Consider the following 21,323-nt stretch of genomic DNA (forward strand, 5'->3'; position numbering starts at 1 on the left):
ATAAGCTCTCTTTATAGCCAATAAGTTAGCAATTAAGTTAGTTGTAAGTTTACTTCCCCTTTTCTGACAAGTAGGTTTAAATCCCTACGAATGATAAGTCCTAATTGCGAAAGCAAACAAATCCTAACAATTAAAATTACAAATTTCTAACAGTGTTGAGAAGTCACCATTTGTGATTGGACACACATACTCATTATTTACTAATATTTATCATAAATACTTAAGCTACTAACAAATCCCCCCTTAAAAAAAAAAAAAATCTCTCAAGTGTGTATTTATTGAGTCTCAATGGCTTTCCAACAGTAAGTTAAACTTAATCTTAACGTATAGTAAAGTCAATCAATGGAATTTTGTTAATCATATTTTTTTAAAGTTGTATGATCCATGCATTTTCATTAGAGTCAAAATGTGGAACCATATTTGACTTTTATATTTCAACCGGTTGGATCGATTGAACCTACAAAATGGTGCCGGTTTTTAACTCTATTTTCTTCATCCAACTCACTCACCAATACAACAATAGATTATTATCTGTCAAATTTGTTTTGCTTGCATTTATTTTGTCGCTGGGACGCGCGAAATGCGGACAGCTGTTGTTTACTAAAAGTTCGGAAAAGCGACTTTTAAATCTCTCCTACACAATGGAACGCGAAACGTTGAAACCGAAAGATATCATCATGCTCACAGCTACCGCATACCAACTGTTGGAGTCATCTTCTTCGTCCGATTCGGATTCAGGGCTGGAAGAGCTGGCTTTGATGATGTGTGAACAGAAAATCCTGCGAAAAAGGCGACGGCGTAAGAAGAGCTATGGAGGGTTTATTGATAAATACACAGAGCAGAAGGTAGGTTAGCTGTAGTATCGTGGGACTCATTTGATTCATTAGTCACTACTGTTGTTTAGTTTCGTGAAGAATTCCATGTCAGTAAAAAAACTGCGGTAACGATAATAACGCATTTCAAAGCATCCAAGTACAGCCACGTGAACATGGGTCCCGGACGGAGAACTATACCGCCGAAACAACAGATGCTTGCATTTTTGTGGTAACTGTTCATTCAAACTGTGCCAATACAAATATGATATAAAAACATCTGATTCATGTTTCCTCTCACTATTTTCAGGTTTTGTGCAAACAAAAGCTGCTACCGAGATGTTTACAATTTATTCCATTTATCTGGCGCGTCGTTTTTCAAATGTTTGACGAATGTTTTGAACTTTTTCCATGATTTTTCGAAAACAGTGATAAAGTTCCCCGCATCGGAAACCTCACTAGCTCATAATGCTGCTGACTTCGAAAAGGTTGTTTATAAAAGCAATAATATTTTAGTGTTTTCATGCGGTGTTTTGGTCTTGCAGATAGCAGGAATTGATAAAGTACTAGGTTGCATTAATGCATCCTACTTTCGTGTTTGCCAGTCTGTAAATAAGGACGCTCAGGGTAATAATCTTCTAATACCAGTTCAGGGGGTTTGCGACTCGAAAGGACGGTTTATGGATGTTAGCGTCGGATCACCAAGCCGCATCTCTAAATCCAAAGTTTTTGCACTGTCGCCACTTAGCGAGCAGTTGGCCGAGATTTGCAAAGGAGAATATCATTTGCTGGGAGATGACGCTTATCCGCTGCAGGAACACTTAATAACACCTTACCCGAACCACGGTGATATGACCACCGAGCAGAAGGCTTTTAATCAAGCACACAATCAAACCCGAACTACGATCGATCGTGCCTTTGCCACTATTAACCAACGCTTTAACAAATTGGCAAAAATACAGTTTCGTCGGACGGAACGGATGTGTAAATTTATTGTGGCATGTTGCACTTTACACAACCTGTGCATCGATCATAATGATGAGTGGGAACTGGACGAAAAAGAACTGCACAAACATCGTATCAAATTAGCGGAGGAAAAGTCGGGAAGGCGAAGAACACTCGATAATGAGTCTCATAGTATTGGAGCAGCGAAACGAAATGCTATTTTCAGGGACCCATTAGAGGGCAAGTGAAATTTAAAAGTTGAACCATAACAATAATTTGAATGTTCGGCAGTTTTAATTCTTAAAATAGACGATCTTCCGATCATCAAAGCTTCACTTGATCGACTGAACTGGAAACTTTTTTTCCTAGTTTTTTTTTGTCAACTAAATTTGTTTTCTGTAAAATTGAAAACTTCCACTCCAATAGCAGTGCAAATTTGTACAAAAGAATTTCCAAGCACGAAGAGTGTGAATAATACCCAAATAAAAACGGGTCTACTACGAAAGGCTGAAACTCAAAAGGCTGAAACACGGAAGGCTGAAATCCGAAAGGCTGAAATCACGAAAGGCTGAAAGCTACATAAGGCTGAAAACACGAAAGGCTGAATCACGAAAAGCTGAAAAAGCATAAGGCTGAAATTCACAAAGTTCATTTCTAAAAAAACACTCGCGGCCTACGGCCGACTCGATTGTCCGAGATGTATGCTGTCCTTACTCGCTATCGCTCGTTCGGACTAAACTAGGGGATCACCCCTACGAGTCAGTAGACCTAGGAAAACGAACGCACCTATACAGAGGTGATTTCTGCGGGGGGGCTGCCCCCCGCAGTGGCCGGCGCTTCCGACGGCGGGTCGCCGGCGCACACTCGCGGCCTTTGGCCGTCTCGCCCTGAATCATCTAGGAAACGTGTACAAGAGTCAAGTATGTATAGATTCAAATGTTGCCGAAAATTGATTTTCCATTGCACAAACCAATTAATACTCAAACATTGAACTCCGTCACCTTATAAAGGTTTGTTATCCATGTGTCCGAATTTTTCAACGATTATGATTAAAGTTACAAAAGTTTCAGCCTTTCATGTTTCAGCCTTTCGTTCATTCAGCCTTTTGTGGTTTCAGCCTTTTGTGCATTCAGCCTTTCGTTATGAAACATACTTTTCAGCCTTTCGAGTTTCAGCCTTTCGGGTTTCAGCCTTTTGAGTTTCAGCCTTTCGTTACTAACCCATAAAAACATGATTTACTGCTTTTTTAAACGATTTAGCCTGTGTTAATAGTTATACAAATTATTAAAAGAACAATAGATATATTCAACAAAGCCTATTTGATTAGCTTTCTAAACTAGCGAAGCTTTTCCATTAAATTTATTGGATTCCATCTTGCGATTCAACTTTGGCGTTATTCACATTTTTAAACGTTCAAAAAGTTACTAAAATAATAGCAAATAACTTTCGGTTATTCGTTTATTTTTTTATGTAACTGTTTTATTAATTGTTTGGAACAAAGATTTTACTTTGTTGTCCAATACTGCGTGAAATTAGCATTTTATAATTGCACGTTGCTTCGAAAATTTGCGTTCAAATTAAAAGCAGCGTGATTGGCAATTTTTGAACAAATCCATCACAATTAAAGAAAGATTGAGCTCTTATTTTGAAACTGTGCTAATTCAATTGGCTACATTTTTTTTCTCGCTTACGTATATTTTTTCTATAGAGTGTTTGGTTTGACTGTACAGTTGAAGCGTAAACTAAAACTATTAGTGTTCAATCTATATTGTTTATATCGGATGTTTATACGTTAATTTTAATCTCTCTTATAAATTCGCCAAGCTGCTTAATACTATCAAATTTATTTTCAGTTAATATAGGTATTAGTTCGGTTCCATTCGTGAGTATTGGGTATTTTATTCGTGGTCTGTTGTGTTTAGTGCAATCATATAAAATGTTTTGTAGATTTTCTGGTTAATTATAAGATTCACAGTTCTCGTTTGTTATTAATCCCCATTTGAAAAGCCTATCTTTTGTAGCTAAGTGCCCTGAGGCTACCTTTTTATTTCAATTAGCTAAAATCCCAAAAACATCAACAGTTTTTTTGACAATCAAGGGGTATGTGATTTGTTCCTTGAAATCTGAAAACATTTACTTGATTTTGGTGTCTAACACAGCTTGGAATAAACGTGAAAATTTCGAAATCAACGTTTATTTCGAAACTCTTCTAAGTACCGTACTTTGACTTTGATCACTGTACCTCTTTTTGAAAATGTGGTAAAAAAGCGCTCGTAGTGCTTGGGACTTGCCGTAATCTTCACTGAATGCGTGGATATATGTTCGCATTGCTACTATTCATGCATTTCCTGCTATTTAAAGAGTGTTTTTCATGCCAAAATATTAATTGAAAATGAAGTGTATTTTTGGCGATTTTTGTTGCATACAAACAATCGGTTCAAGCAGACTCAAAACAACAAGTTGCAATACGTAAAGTTTTTTTATTTTGTTCCCAGATTAGTTCCTAAGATGAAAAAATATTAAAACAATACATTTTATTGTTATTTTTGCAAGTTTTTCCTCAAAGGCAATGTTGAGTCCCAATATTCTCCACAGCGTATTACATATTTCTTCTTAACAAAAACCCAAGCCGTGAAGTAACATGCAAATTTGGCCGATTTCATAAGTCATATTCCCCGTGGACTAGTTTTTGATGATTTTAGACCACCTTCTCTCTCAGTGGATAACAATTCATATATATTCTAAAAATTTTGTATGAATCTTGTACATTCGCCATTATAAACTGTTTACGTAGAATGTGAATGGCCCCCAAATTGCTTTCCATATTTATAAACTCGTTTAAGCCGTTTAAGGCTGTCCAATTTTGTGAAAGTAGCAAAGTGTTACATCAAACTCATCAAAACAATGAAGTGATCAAAGTCACCCCGGAATGATGATTGGTGTAAAATTTTTAGAGCATATTTAAAAACAGCAAAAATGTTTCTAAACTTCTGAAGTAGTGACTAAATCTTTTTCAATTCATGCTAGTACTTATTTAAAAAATATCGAATAATATTGTTTTCAGTATATTCTGAAAATATTTGAGATACAATCGAAAAAGTGATCAAAGTCACCCCAGTTTACGGTACTTTCAAAAGCGGTCTATTGTTCAGAGGTAACTCCACCAATGGAGTGAGCGAAGTCAAATTAAAATCAAAACAAAATAATGAAAAATCAGTTAATATCTATTCAAAAATTTGATTCAGGAAACCTTACCGAAATTCACATAATTACAATAATTAGTGTAAAGCTCAGAGATGCCAGATGTTTTTGAAAAATGCTGCAGCTGCTCGAAAAACCGGAAAAATCTGTTTGAAATCTGAGCAAATCTATCCGTGACTGGAAAAAATTTCGCTCGCGCAGGCAAAAATCTGCACACATTTTTAGAAAATCTTCAGAAATATATGGAGACTTTGAGAAAAATCTCCAGAAACTACGGAAAATCTGCAAATATCTGCGAATCAATAAAAATCTGTACACAGCCTCTAAAAATCTGAGTTTAAAAAACACGCTAAAACCCTTGAGAAGATGACGGACACGTACACCAGACTGAAGGCTGTAGCCGGACGAATTGGGCTGGCCATAAACGCATCGAAAACTAAGTACATGAGAGGAAGAGGTTCCAGAGAAGACAGTATAAATCTCCCGCCTCGAATTTATATTAGCGGTGATGAAATCGAGGCGGTAGACGAATTCGTGTACCTGGGCTCATTGTTGACAGCTGACAACAACACCAGCAGAGAAATTCGTCGAAGCATTATGGCAGGAAATCGTGCCTACTATAGATTCCGGAGGATGCTCTGCACGAATAAAATCCGCCGCCGCACGAAGTTAAACATCTACAAAACATTGATCAGACCAGTAGTCCTCTACGGCCACGAAACCTGGACGCCCTTGGGGTTTTCGAACGGAAGGTGCTGCGTACTATCTGTGGTGGAGTGCAGATGGAAGATGGATCATGGCGGAGGCGGATGAACCACGAGTTGCATCGACTGCTGGAGGAACCACTCATCGTACAAACGGAGAAAATCGGGAGACTACGGTGGGCTGGGCATGTCGTTAGGATGTCGGACGACAACGACCCGACTGGAACGAGGCGACGGGGCGCGCAACGAGTACGGCGAGCTCCAGCCATGGACCGAATTGGAGACGAATTCTTCGTACAGCAAGGGGCACTTCAGCCTAAGGCAATATGAGCTCCTACTTTTAAACAGTATATATAACAACTGGATATGATCTCTTATTTACCTAATATGAGCTCCTATTTTAATGTAACTTTTCCTTAATAAAAGGCGGAAGCCTGGCAAAACCTGGAATATCAGGGAATTTATATTTCGATTAGGAAAATGAGGGGACAACGTTTGCATTTAAAAAACCGACCGTTTTTTTATGGGTTTACCTTAGCACGCACTGACGAAACGATCCATGTAGCATCAATCATAATAACCCATGAGTCAACAGAAAAAAATTGACAGCTTTGTCAGTTGAACTCTAACCGTGATGGCGAAAACAGCAAAACTACTTCGTTTAGACGTGTGTGCGTTCAAAGAATGGAATTTCGTCGCGTCAAACACCGACATCGTGCGCCACTTCGTGGACACAGGATACGCCTGGTCCGATATCTACAACATCTTGGCTCTATTGGATAATAATCAGAGCATCGGATTTATTTACCAATCGGATTTATATACCAAGTACCTGTTACGCCGTTCATCAAGAAATAATATAAGGGCGATGACATGGTGTTCTGGCTCGATCTGGCGTCGGCCCACTACTCGAAGCGATTGTTGGAGGAGACCAAACAGTCCCAAGCCGCGGTGTGTCTTTTGCTGAACGTAAGAGTCATCTCCATTCCACTTGGCCTATGGCTGCAGTCTGCTTAGGTCGTTTTCCAGTTGATCGATCAACCTTGCCCGCTGTGCACCCCTCCGCCTCGTCCCTGACGGATTGGTCCCAAGAACCATTTTCCCCGGGCTGTCGTCCGACATCCTTAGATGCACATCCCACCGCAACCTGCCATTCTTAGCGGTGTGGACGATAGATGCCACAAGCAGCTTCTGTAATTCGTCATTCGCCTTCTGCACGTTCCGTTCTCCATCTGCAGTCCACTGAAGATGGTACGCAACACCTTCCGCTCGAAGACCGCAAGGGCGCGTTGGTCCTCCACAAGCACAGTCCATGTCTCATGCCAGTAGAGGACTACCGGTCTAATCAGCGTCTTGTTGATGGTTAACTTGGTGTGGCGACGAATTCAGCGTTCTCCGGAGACCAAAGTATGCACGATTTCCTGCCATAATGCGTCAATGAGTTTCTCTTCTGGTATCGTTGTCGGCTGTTACCAGTAAGCCCAGACACAGAAACTCATCGACCACCTCGATTTCATCACCACCAACTTGAACTCGTGGTGGAAGGTTAGCACTGTCTTCTCGTCAACCCCTTCCTTTCATGTACTTTGTCTTCGATGCTTTGGTGACCAGTCCAATCCGTTGGGCTTCAAACTTTAGTCCGATGTACGTATCCGCCATCTTTACAAAGGTCCGAGCCACAATATCGATATCGTCGGCGGAGCCAAACAGTTGAACCGACTTTTGGAATGTCGTGCCACTCGCGGTAATCTTCACTGTTCTAATGACACCTTCCAGGGCAATGTTAAACAGTAGACACGAGAGACCATCACCTTTCCTTAAACCTCTTCGGGTTTCGAAGGGACTGGAGAGTGCCCCTGATTCTCGACCTGCACACATCATCGTCGCTTTGACCAACCGCGTTAGTTTCTTCGGAAATCCGTATTCGTTCATAATTTGCCATAGCTGGCATCGATCGATTGTGTCGTATGCCGATTTGAAATCGATGAACAAGTGGTGTGTGGGCACGTTGTATTAGCGGCATATCTGCATAACCTGCCGAACCGCGAATATCTGATCCGTGGTGGAGCGGGCATTCATGAATCCCGCCTGGTAGTGCCCCACGAACTGCTCCACAAATGGTGATAGTCGACGGCAGAGTATTTGGAAGAGTACCTTGTAAGCGGCGTTGTGTTTGTCCGGTAATTGCAGCACTCCAGCTTGTCGCTCTTTTTGTAGATGGGGCACACAATACCCTCCATCCACTCCTCCGGTACTAGTTCTTCCTCCCACACCTTGACAATGACCCAGTGCACAGCTCTAACCAGTGTTTTTCCATCATATTTCAACAACTCGCTGGGAAGTTGGTCAACTTCAGCAGCTTTATTGTTTTTCAGCCGGCCAATCTCCTCCGCCACCTCGGGGGCTGGATTCCTGTCTGCTCGTGCACCAAGATCAGTTGCCATACCGTCCTCGCACTCTACTTGCGTTCAGATGCTCATCAAAGTGCTGCTTCCACCCTTCGATCACCTCACACTCGTCCGTTAGGAGGTGGTCGTCCAAGCTCCTGGACATATTAGCTCGCGGCATGTAGTCTTTACGAGAGCTGTTCAGCTTCTCGTAGAACTTCCGAGTGTCGTTAGCTCTTCCATCGCTTCGCGATTTCGGTCCTCGTGCTGGCGCTTCTTCCTTGTTGCAGCATTCTTGCCCGTGCACATAGGCGTAGCCAGGGGGGGTTGCCCCCCCCCCCTAATCGCTGGCATTGGTGCAGAATTTTTTTTCAATAACTCTAATAACGTTTGCGCTAAAAAATTGACGAAAACTACCAATTTTTCATGCGTTTACCTTTACACACACTGACGAAACTACGCATGCTGCATCAATCATATTGACCGATGACCGATGAGACAGACATCGTGCGGCAGTTCGTGGACACCGGATACGCCCGTTCCGGCATCTACAACATCTTGGCACTATTGGACAACAATCAGAGCATTGAAAGAAAGCCCAGTTCCGGACGGCCGACGACCCTGAGCGACAAGAAGTTCCAAAGAATGCTGAAGAGGAAGACCGAGGGAAAAGTGGCTACATCGCTGCGAGCGCTTGGCCATACATGTTAGGAAGCAGTCCCGTTCACTAGTCTCGGAGCTGCAAGCAATGACGCAGCGGCAGCGCCTGAATAAGATGGTCAAACAGATTTTCCCGGCAATTCATGGTGGTGATGGACGACGAGACCTGTCTCACTCTGGATGGCAACGACTGGTAGGGCACTTTGTATTTTACTTCCCACACGAAAGAAGTAAGCACTAAGGTGAAATTTCTTTTACACACCAAGATCCCCAAGACGGTGCTGCTGTGCTGTGGCAGCGTGAAGGGGATGTCAAAGCTGCTCTTCTTTTGCTCCGGACTGGCCGAGAACGGGGGAATTTATAGTACGAAGTACCTGCCGGAAGTAGCGTCGTTCACCAAAAAATACCATAAGGCCGAAGACACGGTTTTTTGGTCGGATCTGGAGACGGCTCACTATTCGAGGCGATCTATTGAGGAGATGGAACGGCTAAATGTCGATGTGGTTCCCAAGTTGGTGAACCCGCCCAACGTCCCCAAGTTGCGTTTCGTCGAAGATTTCTGGCAAGCCTGAAGCGTAAGATCTACTCCAACAATTTTGTCGCGAAATTTGAGGAGGAATTGATAAATAAAATGAAAAGAGAATTTAAAAACATGCCTAAACGCATGTTTTTATCCGCCATGGCGAACATTCCGGTTAACTGCCGAAATTCCGCACGCAAGATCGTAGATTTTTTTCTGCACGTTAGCTAGCATAATTACCTTCCACAGGAAATTAATCAAACCTAATTATCTGTCTTAGTTATTTTTTTACTACCATCCGAAAAAAATCCCTTTTTTTAACGCATACGTTAGCACGAAACGACATGTTTAGCCCATTGAAACATCTGTGTAAAATATCAGCCAGATCAAAAAAACTTGATTGAAAGGCTTGCCCTATGTTGCGTGGAATTGCACAGGTTTTTCAGTTGATCCACTAAGGACATTGCAGCGGCAAAAGTACCGGGCAAACCCACCTGCATCAACTAGCTTAGTATTGGAATCGAGCATTGACAATTTCTGACCTTAATTCTCTAATAACCTCACAGGAAACACGGTTCATGGAAGATAGTGCATTTGCCTACGCGTTGTCCTCGCTGCATCCTGCTAACGTAATACGCTTGTCGTTAGAAGATTTAAAGTGCAAAACCGGAGCTTTCGTATTTTTTTATGACGTTAATAGTTTTGTTGGAGAGGTGGAAGTCTGGTATCGACATTGCAGCATGAGTCATGCATGAGAGCAGACGGTAAGAATTAGGAAGAACGGCATCTTATAGACTTGCTTGCTGAAGCCCGTTCGTTCTTACCTGCGACTGAGAAAGCAATTAAAATTGAACTTGCTTCACCATGTAAAACAAGCACGATTGAGCTCTCGTTCAGCACATTACGTCGGGTGAAAACCTGGCTGAGGTCAACAATGGTTGAGTGCTCTCTGCTTGCTGAGTGTTCATCGGCAGATGGTTAACAACAATCGTAGAAAATTTACTGAATTAGCGCTGGAGCGATTTGCGGAGGATAAAAGGAAGATGTTTTTAGTTAACGACGTTGTTATTGTTATCTTTCTACGGTAGATTTAGTGAAAATTAAATTACAGTTTAGTTTAATTTAGTGTTAGTCTAGTCGAGTCTGGTCTACACTAACACAGCCAGTACTTGAAAACTTTTACCACTGACCAATAACGACGCCGGCCACGACCAAAAGGCGGTACTACTTGGGAAGGAAAGGGATGGTGATACTCGTTTTGTTTAGAGACCGCGGGTACCACTGCATCTCTACGAGTATTACAGGATAGGAATTGTTTTAATAAGGTACAGCTCTGGTAACTTTATGATAACTGATGCATATTACGCGAAATACAAATTTGAAAGTTCAGAAGCCTATTGCGCGATCAAAACCGTTATTTGTTGTAGTGAGATGGGGTGAGACAAATTCAGGATTTGCTATGGTGAGCAATGGGGAACGAGAACGTATGCTGAATCTGAATCCGTTGTTTGAATATATGTACTAGCAAACCGATGAATTTTTATCGGGTTAGTTTGATTTGTACTTTTAATAAGTTCTACCAACAACGCGATACAGATCTGCAGAAATCCACCTGCCGTACTGCCCTAATATTAAACATAATTATAGAAAAATACTAAGCTAGAAAAAGAACGCTCTCACCATCTACAATTCGATCCAGATCCTATTCAGTCAATCCTTATTTTGTGTCCTTAATCGATCATACTCATCTGTCGAGTATCACTCAGCTTGGATAAATTAAAGAGAAAAATTCTTAGGACATTCGTTGGCTCCTGTAGCGAAAACTTCTTCTTATGGCGGTTTCGATTACTTCCTTAGTTTTAAGAGGCATTTTAATCCGCTTGATCTTCATGCACTTTGACTAATACTGCGACCTGCGTGTTGACTAATATCGGCTGTTTCTTCAAATACGGAAGGCAACGTTGGCGGTTTTCGGTGAAAACTAACTTTATATAACACTGTTTCAACCAAAAACAATAAATTAAAATATTTAGCGAGAAAATTGTGACGCAGTAGAAAAATTGCGCCCGTCCGCGTTCGTGCTTTACTTCGATCTCCACAGTTTAGTTTATTTTAGTGTTAGTAAAAAAATTAAATTTTTTACTTCTAAAATTTTGAAGAACTTGCCCCCCCCCCCCTATTCGAAATTCTGGCTACGCCCATGCCCGTGCAGCATTCTTCTCCTCGACTAACTGTTTGCCTTTACCGTCAAACCAGTCATTTCTCTGATTTGGAGGCCTTGTACCTAGTAGATCTACAGCAGTGCTACCTATGGTGGATCGGATGCTTCTCCAGCCATCTTCAAGAGTGGCTGCGCTAATCTGCTCTTCCGTAGGCAACGCCGCCTTCAGCTACTGCGCGTATTCCTGTGCAACCCCGGCGTCCCGTAGTGGCTCAATATTCGGTCGCAGTGTTCGACTTCGGCGCGTGTTATACACCGTCGATAATTTTGAGCGCATGCACACAGCTACTAGGTAGTGTTCCGAATCCATAATTCGCACTGCGGTATGTGCGAACGTTGATAATGTCGGAGAAAAACCTGCCGTCGATTAGAACGTGGTCGATTTCATTCTCTGTCTGTTGGTTGGGTGATCTCCAGGTGGATTTGTGGATATCTTTGCGGGGGGAGCAGGTACTTCGGACAACCATACCGTGGGAGGCTGCAAAGTTTAAGCACCGATGGCTGTTATTATTAGACACGGCGTGCAGGCTTTCGACCCGATTACCGGTCTGTACATTGCCTCCCGTCGTATCTTAGCATTCATGGCCCCAATGACGACTTTTACGTCCCGTCGCGAGCAGATATCGTAGACCTGCTCCAGCTGCGCGTAGAACGCTGTCTTCCCGTCATCGGGTCTTCTCTCATGTGGGCAGTGCACGTTAATGATTCTGTAGTTGAAGAACCGGCGAGTTGTGTACGATGCACCTTTCTATTCCTGGTGCCGATAGGGTTGCTCGTGTCGTGTGCAACGGGGTTCTTTCCAAACAGCGCGTGCCATGCGTCTTCGCCATTCTCCATCGTCCATCTGAACTCCTGTCATCAATGACCGCAAAGACACGAAATAGTCGATCACCTCTAGCTCATCGCAATGTATTTCGTTTTCGACGCATTTATTCGCAGTCCGAATCGTCTGGCTTGGACTTTCAGTCGGGCGTAGGCTTCCTCCTCCGTCGCAAAGCTGAATTGACCTTGGGAAGTCGTGCCTTTCGTGACAGCTAACAACCCAAGAAACATTTTTTGGCTAAATAAGCGCTTCTTTAACTAATCTTTTTCAGCTGACGGCTGAACATAGGTCGAATAATGTATTTCTAAGTGTTTAATCAGCTTTTAATCAGTCGGTTTTGGAGAACTAAATCAGCTACCTGTTACATTCAGCTTCCTAAATAGCCGAACACGGGCTTAACAAGAAATAACTCAGCCATTTGAACAACTTTTATACATCCTGATCGATTCTGTAGAAGCGATTATTCATTCTTTGTAAAGCTTGTAGAAAAACTCTTTAACAGCCAACAGTAGCTGGCTTATAGTCTATATAAGTACTTATTCAGCTTTATTACAGCTATGATTCAAAATATATAATAGTCTTAATTAGACAATTTTTTTTTGCTTAGGCGATTCGAACACATCTAAATCTTTCGATGTTTTGCACGTTTGTGTGTATTTTTCATCACTTATTTTTATATTATTGTTAGTGAAAATTACCTTTTTAGTATCCAATTAATTTACTGCCAGTCTCGAATCTCGAACTCATGCTCATGAGGTTCATGGTAGAACGCGGTACCGATTCGTCTATCTTGACATACATGCATCAGTATCGATTTAACCCGTATATATATTTCCAGTTTAATTCATGAACAATTTTACATTGGCTGTACATAAACTGAATTGTAGCTGAACATGCGCTTCAGCATTTGTATCATATCCCTTGAACACGATAGAACACGTTCTGTCAAAGTGACTGTCCTCAGTAATTGGTCGATTTAGTACAAGGCACTGTAGAATTTTTATATTAGTGGGTACGGCTAGCCGTGCTGCAAAAACTATCATTATTTTTCGTTTGCACTGTTTGTTTCTGTTTACGAAGTGGATACACTAGCAATGAATTTTACAATTTCTACAATTAGGGATACAAATGCTAAAGCGCTTGTTCAGCTACAATTCAGTATATATACAACCAATGTAAAACTGTTTATGAAATGAACTGGAAATATATGTACGGGTTAAATCGATACCTATGCATGTATGTCAAGATAGACGAATCGGCAACGTGTTCTACCAGGAACCTCATGAGCATGAGTTCGAGATTCTAGAGTTTTTTTTTTGAGTTGGAATTGGAGAATTGGATACTAAAAAGGTAATTTTCACTAACAATAATAGAAAAATAAGCGATGAAAAATACACACCGAAGTGCAAAAAACGAAAGATTTAGATGTGTTCGAATCGCCTATACAATAAAAAGAATTGTTTAATTTAGACGATTAATATAATCGTAGCTGTAATAAAGCTAAAAAACCACTTTTTCAGAAAAACAGAATGTACAATTTTAGCCATGGAATTGTGTCATATAGGCGCTTATTTATACTATAAGCCAGCTGCTGTTGGCTGTAAAAGAGTTTTCCTACAAGCTGTACAAAGAATAAATAATCGCTTCTACAGAATCGATCAGCATGTATAAAAGTTGTTAAAATTGCTGAGTTATTTCTTATTAAGCCCGTGTTCGGCTAGCCGAATGTAACAGGTAGCTGATTTAGTTCTCCAAAACCGACTGATTAAAAGCTGATTAAACACTTAGAAATACATTATTCGACCTATGTTAAGCCGTCAGCTGAATAAGATTAGTTATAAAAGCGCTTATTTAGCCAAAAAATGTTACTTGGCAAGTATCAAGAAGCGTTTATTCAACCAGTTTGTTTTGTGTTTGATTAATGTTGTCTAATAGCTATTTTTTAAATCGAAATAGCGCTTAACCAGCCAACAATTAAATAATGGCGTGGAGTATTTCACAAGTTTTTTAAACCTGAATTTATTGCTTGTTCAGCTGATAAATCAACCTGAGCGTTGTGGCAATCCGTTTCACATGTATGCAGACTTTATTCAGCTATTTTAAAATTATTAGCTGTTTTATTCAGCCCAAATGTTTGTTGGGAAGAACGTCTATCACCTTGTCTTAACCCTCTGCGTGATTCAAAGGGACTCGAGAGTATTCTCGAAACCCGCACGTAGCACATGATGTTCTTGATCAATAGCGTCAGTTTATCGCTCCCTCTAGGGGGTAACACCCATGAGGAAAATTTTCATACGTGTCATACGTGGGTGTGAGAGTTAGCACGCTCGTTTTCAATTGCACTAAATCTACCCATTTTCGGAAAATTTATATAATTTTTGAGGGTTTCCATATATTTGATAATTTTTCTCACGGATGTCACCCTTTTGAAGGTGACACATATGAAAATTTTTTTCTGGGTGTCACCCCCTAGAGCAGCGGTTCTCAACCTTTTTTTTTGTCCGCGTACCCCTTGACGATATTTTCCATATCGATTGTACCACCTGGCTTGGAATGTTCCCGCAGAGTAAGAGAGAGTAGAGGTAGATCATGTTGTGGTAGTCTATTAAGGTTTTAAATTGAACTATGGTTTGTTTGATTGCTACAGTCATGTTTTAAGAGCAAGATTGAACAATAAATGAAGTATTATAAAGAAAATTTGCTTAGACCGCCATTACTGGATTTTCTTTCGCGTACCCCCTGAAGGCTTTCGAGTTCCCCCAGGTTGAGAACCGCTGCCCTAGAGGATGACAGCCGGGGTGGATATGTCCACGCTACGCCAGTGATCCGTGAGATTAATTATCGAGCTGCAACGCTCGAAAATTGTATAATTTTATCGAAAATGGGTAGATTTAGTGCAATTGAAAACGAGCGTGCTAACTCTCACAATTTTTGATAACAAGATAATTTCACTACAACCTAGTGGGGGTGACGCTACGCCGCGCAGCTATTAAAAGAAAGATTAACTAGTGGAATTAAATTTTATAAAATGTTACTGACGAGGAATATTTTTTGACTTATTTTTACATATTTTAAACTGAACTGATTTAACGCGTCTCAGGCCTTCGAAGGTTTCTTAACTTAATAGAGATAAAAAACTGAGAGACTTTTCATTAGCATTTTTGCATCAAACTTTAAGCTACAGAGAGCTTCAAATTTTTTTAAATACATTTCAAAATAATCATCTAGTTTTCACTGAATTTGTTTTTTCTTCGGTCGTATTTAATAAGGAAGTACGGTAGGTCTGGGATGCGTTCCAAATTTGTATGGGATCGCGTAAAAAAAATCGCGTTGAGTTGCAAATATAACGAAGGAAAGCGTTTTAAAATGTTTCAACCTCGTTTGAATATGATAGTGGTCAATCTAGAGGCCAAAATTCAACTTCTTAATTTTTTCAGTATTTACACCAAAAACTGTGTTTTGTTTTGAAAACGGATATATGATTACCTTTGTCCTTAAATGGAAAACGTGATTGAAATGAGGTCGATTTCTTGTTTAGTTTTTGAGTTATTAAGAAAAGCAACCCGCAAAAAAACGTGTAAAAAAGACCTTACTGTATTTTGTTCACGCTATGAAAGGGCTAAATCTGACAGTCCCTATAAGCATGAGAATAAATTGTTTACTCCAAAAGCACACCGCGAGTGCGATGAAGTCGAAATTTCTAAAAAAGTATTTCTCAACAAATTTATCAGAGCTTGGGAAAATTGAAAAAACTTTTCATGGCCTTACCAGTTTATGGAACATAGTTTGAGTTTACCTTAAAAAATGAGGCCTTCTAGGCGGCACAGTTTCATATCGAGTTTCACGTTAAATTCTCTACAACCTTTCCTCCGACGTCATTTCAAACGTTGTACATTACAAAAACCAAATGTTCACGGCAAACATCTGTTCTATACGAAACCAAAACGGATTTGTGACTGTTTTCCTAGATATAAAAAAAATAATTCGGACCTATTTCACACATATAAAATTTCAGTAACCTTGTGCCAGTTAAACCCCCTTTAGCGTACATATAAAAAAGCCATAAGCCGGCAGCGCTTCTCTAATTAGCGATTGGTTTTTATGACTGTTCACTAAACTTCCGGCACAGCAAATCACCGCAAATACTTTTTTCCCACACAACCAGCTGTCGCTTATCAAAGCTCTGTTTTTTGTTGTTGTTGCTTCCATGGCCAATTCGCGGTTCCGCGAAGTTTAGCCTTATTACACTTACTTATTATACACCCTATGTGTCCTTCGTGGTTATTTGGATCGGAAATAGTTGATGGCTGCATGCGGTAAATTAAGTTGATAAACACATGCCCAGCAATAACCCCTTTACCGCGAACAGATAAAGATATCAGCCGTATAATAAAGCGAAACAAACTGGAATTGGAATTGACACATTGATTTTTTTTCGACTTTATTGTGTTGATTAATCAGAACTGGGTCAATGCACAAAATAGTACTCCAAGTGTTTGCAAAGCCTCGTTTAAAAAGTTCGATCATGCAAAACTCTTATCAAAAAAGTTACATAGCCTAATACTTGACGCGATTACAGTTGCACGGCTCATGCATCGGCTTTACAGTCAGCGAAAATTCCGCTATCACAGGTTTGTCAATAGCGGTAGTTGGTTTTTCTGTTTTTTTTTATTCCGCAGGTAGATAGGAAAGTAGATGTTTTATAGTAGTGAAACCAAGGCAAAAAGTGCCTGTCATGGTTTGCGCATTGGTCTGCGATAATCTCGGTGCACTGATAAATGCTGGCCAGAATCTATTAACTATTGTTTGCTTGGTCCGGCTGTTTCCGGTGCTGGTGATTCTTTTGTCGTCAAATCTGTAACGAACTAAGTGAGACTCGTAGCAGCAAAATAAGCCGTGACTTGGTGGTTGCACTGGGGAAGGAGGATACTTAATTCAGTTTCAAAAATGAAAGATATGTTTTATCTGCTGTGAAAAAATGTTGATCTTATACAATCAATTTATTAGATCAGAAAAAAATGTTTTTTTTTTGTGTGGTTAGCACTTTCCCTAGTTCACTAGTGCTGTTAACCGCAGCACGGTAGCGCATGTATGCGTTATCACTTAAGTCTTATCATCAAGGCATGTTGCTGCTGTTTCTGCTACGGTAAAAGGGCTGAGCAAGAAATATTTAGCTGACTGTCGATTAGGTTGCAGCGGTTTAAAGCCCGAGAGAACGGAGAGAGAATGAAGAGTACATAGTATAAATAATTTCTGCTGCGCGAACAGAAGAGTTGCCATTTATGCTGAAAGTGGCGATCACTAGCAAAATAGCAATGTTTATAAAATCAAACTATGAGAAATGCTTACTATGAAGATGTGAGAGAAATAAGAAACATAATTGACTAATGGAATGCTAAATAGTTTCACAAAAATAGTAAATATCATGCATGTCCCAAAATACAGAGGTTATGACATTGCTGTCTGACATAAGCATTGTTTCTCGAAGCCATTTGCAATGATGATTTTGAACATCTTTGTATATTTCAAGAATGTGACCTATCTCTTGCAACATTGTTTTATTGTTAGACAAAATGAACGATCGATATATTTGGGTGTAGCTTTTTCGCATGAACTAGTAGAAAATTCTTTAACTGGTCGAAATAAAAACTCAAAGGAATTATCAGAAAGATTTAACTTAACTTCTGTGGTCATATAATATATAGATTAGAATTTTTCTTTGATTTCAAATGAAAATTGTACTAGAAGTAGAAGTTATGTATATAGTTTCGGAAGTTATCCAAATTCTGAAAGGTTATTGTACATCATACTAGGATGCTAGTTCCGTTCCGGTTGCATCATCCGGCGCGATGCATCATCCCGATTACATAAATACACTTATTGGGTGGTATTCGGTCAAATGAAACGGACGAATAAAACCTATCGCGTTTATTTACCTTCTCTTCCAGCTGTCGGTAGTGTTGGTAGCACTCCGGAGTCGTCTGGAGCGGCTTTCCAGCTGCTTCTGCAGCTCATGGTGTTCACCAGCTGCTGCGACAATCCTCGGCGGATGGTGTTTTCAGCTCCTTAACACCTAGCCGGGGGTAGCCAATAGCAGGGCCGGCGTTTCATGTGGGTAGTATGGGTAGTATTACCCACTCGGAAAATATCCATGTAGCTACTTACCCACACGGAACTATCGGACAAAACCAAAAAAAAGTAATGTTGCGAGCGACAGATTTTTCGATGGCTATTGTTGAGCGAGAGGTAATAAATCTACAGATTTATGTACAGTTGTAAAGTTTTTTAGGAAAAAGCATTATATTTTCAATTTTTTCATTTACGATAGAGTTCTAAATTTCATTTACGATAGAGTTCTAAAGATTAACAATGTTTTTTCGTAAAAATTTCCCATGCCAAATTTGAGCTCAATCGGACTCTGGGAAGTAGAGCCTCAAAGCGGTCAAAGTCACATTTTTTTGATCTCTTGTGTGTTCTGTTGTAGCTCGAGTCTCTCAACGCAAAAGTTTCCATGTCCCTGATTTTTTTTATTTTCAAATAAATTTTTATGAAATAACATCTGATCTCATGCATCATGCATTTCTAAGAGATTTGCGCTAAAAAAATCCAATTTCGGAAACTTCAAGAACTACTCTTGTGCAATTTTAGGATGGTCAAAAATGTAAGACTTTCACGACTGGAAGTGAAACCTCATCAGTCCGATTAAGCTCAAATTTCGGATGGAGACTTTTTTCGAGAAGACAAAATTGTTGAGCCCTAACGTTTGCATTAAAAAAATGCTCCAAAAATTCCGATTTTTCATGGGTTTACCTTTAAACGCACTGCCGAAACTACCCATGCAGCTTAAATCATAGTAACCCATGAGTCAGCAGAAAAAAAATGACTCGAACTCTAACCGTAATGGTAAAAACAGTGAAGCTACTCCGTTGAGAAGTGTGCGCGATCAAAGAACCCGCCGCGTCGAAAATGGACATCGTACGGAAAAGGGACATCGGTTATGCTTGTTCCGGTATCTACAACATCTTGGCACTGTTGGACTACAATCAGAGCATCGAAAGAAAGACCGGTTCCGTACGGCCGATGACCCTGAGCGACAAGAAACTCTAAAGAATGCTGAAGAGGAAGACCGAGGGAAAATTGGCTACATCGCAGCGTACGCTTGATCGGGAGGTCGGTGCAACCGACCAAACAGGGAAAAAGTACTTGGCGAACATGGACATCAGAAAGCGGCGAACATGGACATCAGAAAGTCCCGTCCATTGGTCTCGGAGCTGCAGGCATTGCACATATCAGCGGCTGAATGAGATGGTCGAGTCGATTTCTCCGGTGAATCGCGACGTGATGGTAGTGGTGGATGCCGAGACCTATTTCACCCTGGATGGCAACGACTGGCAGGGCACTCCGTATTTTACTTTACCCACGAAGGAAGTGAGCTCTGAGATGAAATTCATTTCACACACCTGTGCTGTTGTTGCTGACAATCAGCGAGAAGCTCCGTACTGGCCGTTATAGTACGAAGTGCCTGTCGGAAGCTACGTCGTACATAAAAAAATGCCATAGGGGCGAAAACGCGGTGCTCTGGCCGGATCTGGAGTCGGCCCACTACTCAATGCAATCGTTGGAGGAGATGAAGCGGCTGAAAATCGATGCGGTACACAGGTCGGCCAATCCACCCAACGCTCCTCAGCTGCGTTCCATTTCGACGCAAAAATTGAGGAGGAATTGATAAATAAAACGAAGAAAGAATTCAAAAACATGCCTACACGCATGTTTTCGTCCACCTTGGCGAATGTTCCGGTAAACTCCCGGAAAACCACTCACAAGGGCGTGGAGTTGCTTTTGCGAGTGAGCCTATATAATTACCTTTCAAATTCATTAAAATCAATTATCTGGCTACACCTTTGTCACCAATGAACCTTCCCTATTCCTTTTTACCCACTCGGGGAAATAAGGTGACGCCGGCCCTGGCCAATAGCGGTGCTAATCCTCTCCGGCGAGCAAACACAAAACCTTATCACTCGATACAGGCCAGCGACACTATATTTGTTGGACTCACACTTAGCAACGGAACAACCTGCGCTGCACAACAAGCAAGACACGAACTGCAAAATAAAACAGTTAAACCCGCACACAAAATGAACAAAACAAATCGACGAGTGTGTCCTGTACCGACACCGAGGCTAAACTAAAATTCTTGCGATAGCTGCCTCCGCTGCCGACCAAAACAAACCCGCCAAGACATCGAAGTCATTTCTCAGCACACCACTTCTTAACAGCTAGAGAAAAATTCACGATGCATTTAATCCTGACAATTTATTCACAAACATGACAAACAAATTATCGAACTCAACTTACGTGACAATATCATTCACAAACGAAAATACGAACGAATTTAAACTAATTTACATGAATAATATTCAGCGCAAGTGGTGAGAGTTATCATGTTGGGTACACGCTCTTACGGAAGTACCCAAACAGGGCTGTTTTTACATATACACGCTCTTGCAGTGGTTCCCTAAATTAGGAAATTTTTCCACTTGATTCTAAAATTGCAATCGCACAGATTACACCTCATGGAAACGTTTCTTGTTCACTAAAATTCTCACTTTCTAAATTTGGCTCCATTTGCTCGATCAATTCTTGAAATATATAGAAATTTACGTTTCATTTGCATGGTAGTCGTTCCTTTCGGATGAGGAAGGGCTGTCGAGCCACTATAAAAACATTTCTTGCCCCCAAAAACCTCTACATGTCAATTTTTGTTCCATTTCCTTGATTAGTTCTCGGCGAAAATTTGTGTTTTATTTGGGTAAGAACCCTCCCAGGGAGGGGGAGCAAGGGGAATCGAATCACCATAGAAATATTCCTTGCTCTCAAAAATCTCCACTTGTCAAATTAGGTTCCATTTGCTGGGTTAGTCCTCGAGTTATGCAGAAATTTGTATGGAACTGTGCCCCCTTCTGAAGAAGGAAGGGGTGTCATAGAAACATTTCTTGTCCTCAAAAACATCACGTGCTGAATTTACTTCATTAGTTCCCGAGTTAGGCAGG

General features: G+C 40.7%; 2 protein-coding genes across 2 annotated transcripts; both read left to right on the forward strand.

Annotated features, from left to right (window-relative positions):
- Positions 1-548: 548 nt before the first annotated feature.
- Positions 549-3,689, forward strand: LOC129732387 (putative nuclease HARBI1). Its single transcript, XM_055693231.1, has 4 exons — positions 549-845; positions 905-1,044; positions 1,123-1,300; positions 1,358-3,689. The coding sequence occupies exons 1-4, from the start codon at positions 642-644 to the stop codon at positions 2,003-2,005; spliced, it is 1,170 nt and encodes a 389-aa protein (XP_055549206.1). The 5' UTR covers positions 549-641; the 3' UTR covers positions 2,006-3,689.
- Positions 3,690-8,490: 4,801 nt separating this feature from the next.
- LOC129732388 (uncharacterized) lies at positions 8,491-9,358 on the forward strand. The gene is made up of 2 exons (XM_055693232.1): positions 8,491-8,902; positions 8,976-9,358. Exons 1-2 carry the CDS (start codon positions 8,798-8,800, stop codon positions 9,279-9,281), a joined length of 411 nt encoding a protein of 136 aa, XP_055549207.1. The 5' UTR covers positions 8,491-8,797; the 3' UTR covers positions 9,282-9,358.
- The last annotated feature ends 11,965 nt before the right edge of the window (positions 9,359-21,323 follow it).

This window comes from Wyeomyia smithii, chromosome 3 (genome assembly GCF_029784165.1).
Source record: "Wyeomyia smithii strain HCP4-BCI-WySm-NY-G18 chromosome 3, ASM2978416v1, whole genome shotgun sequence".
Lineage (NCBI taxonomy): Eukaryota > Metazoa > Arthropoda > Insecta > Diptera > Culicidae > Wyeomyia > Wyeomyia smithii.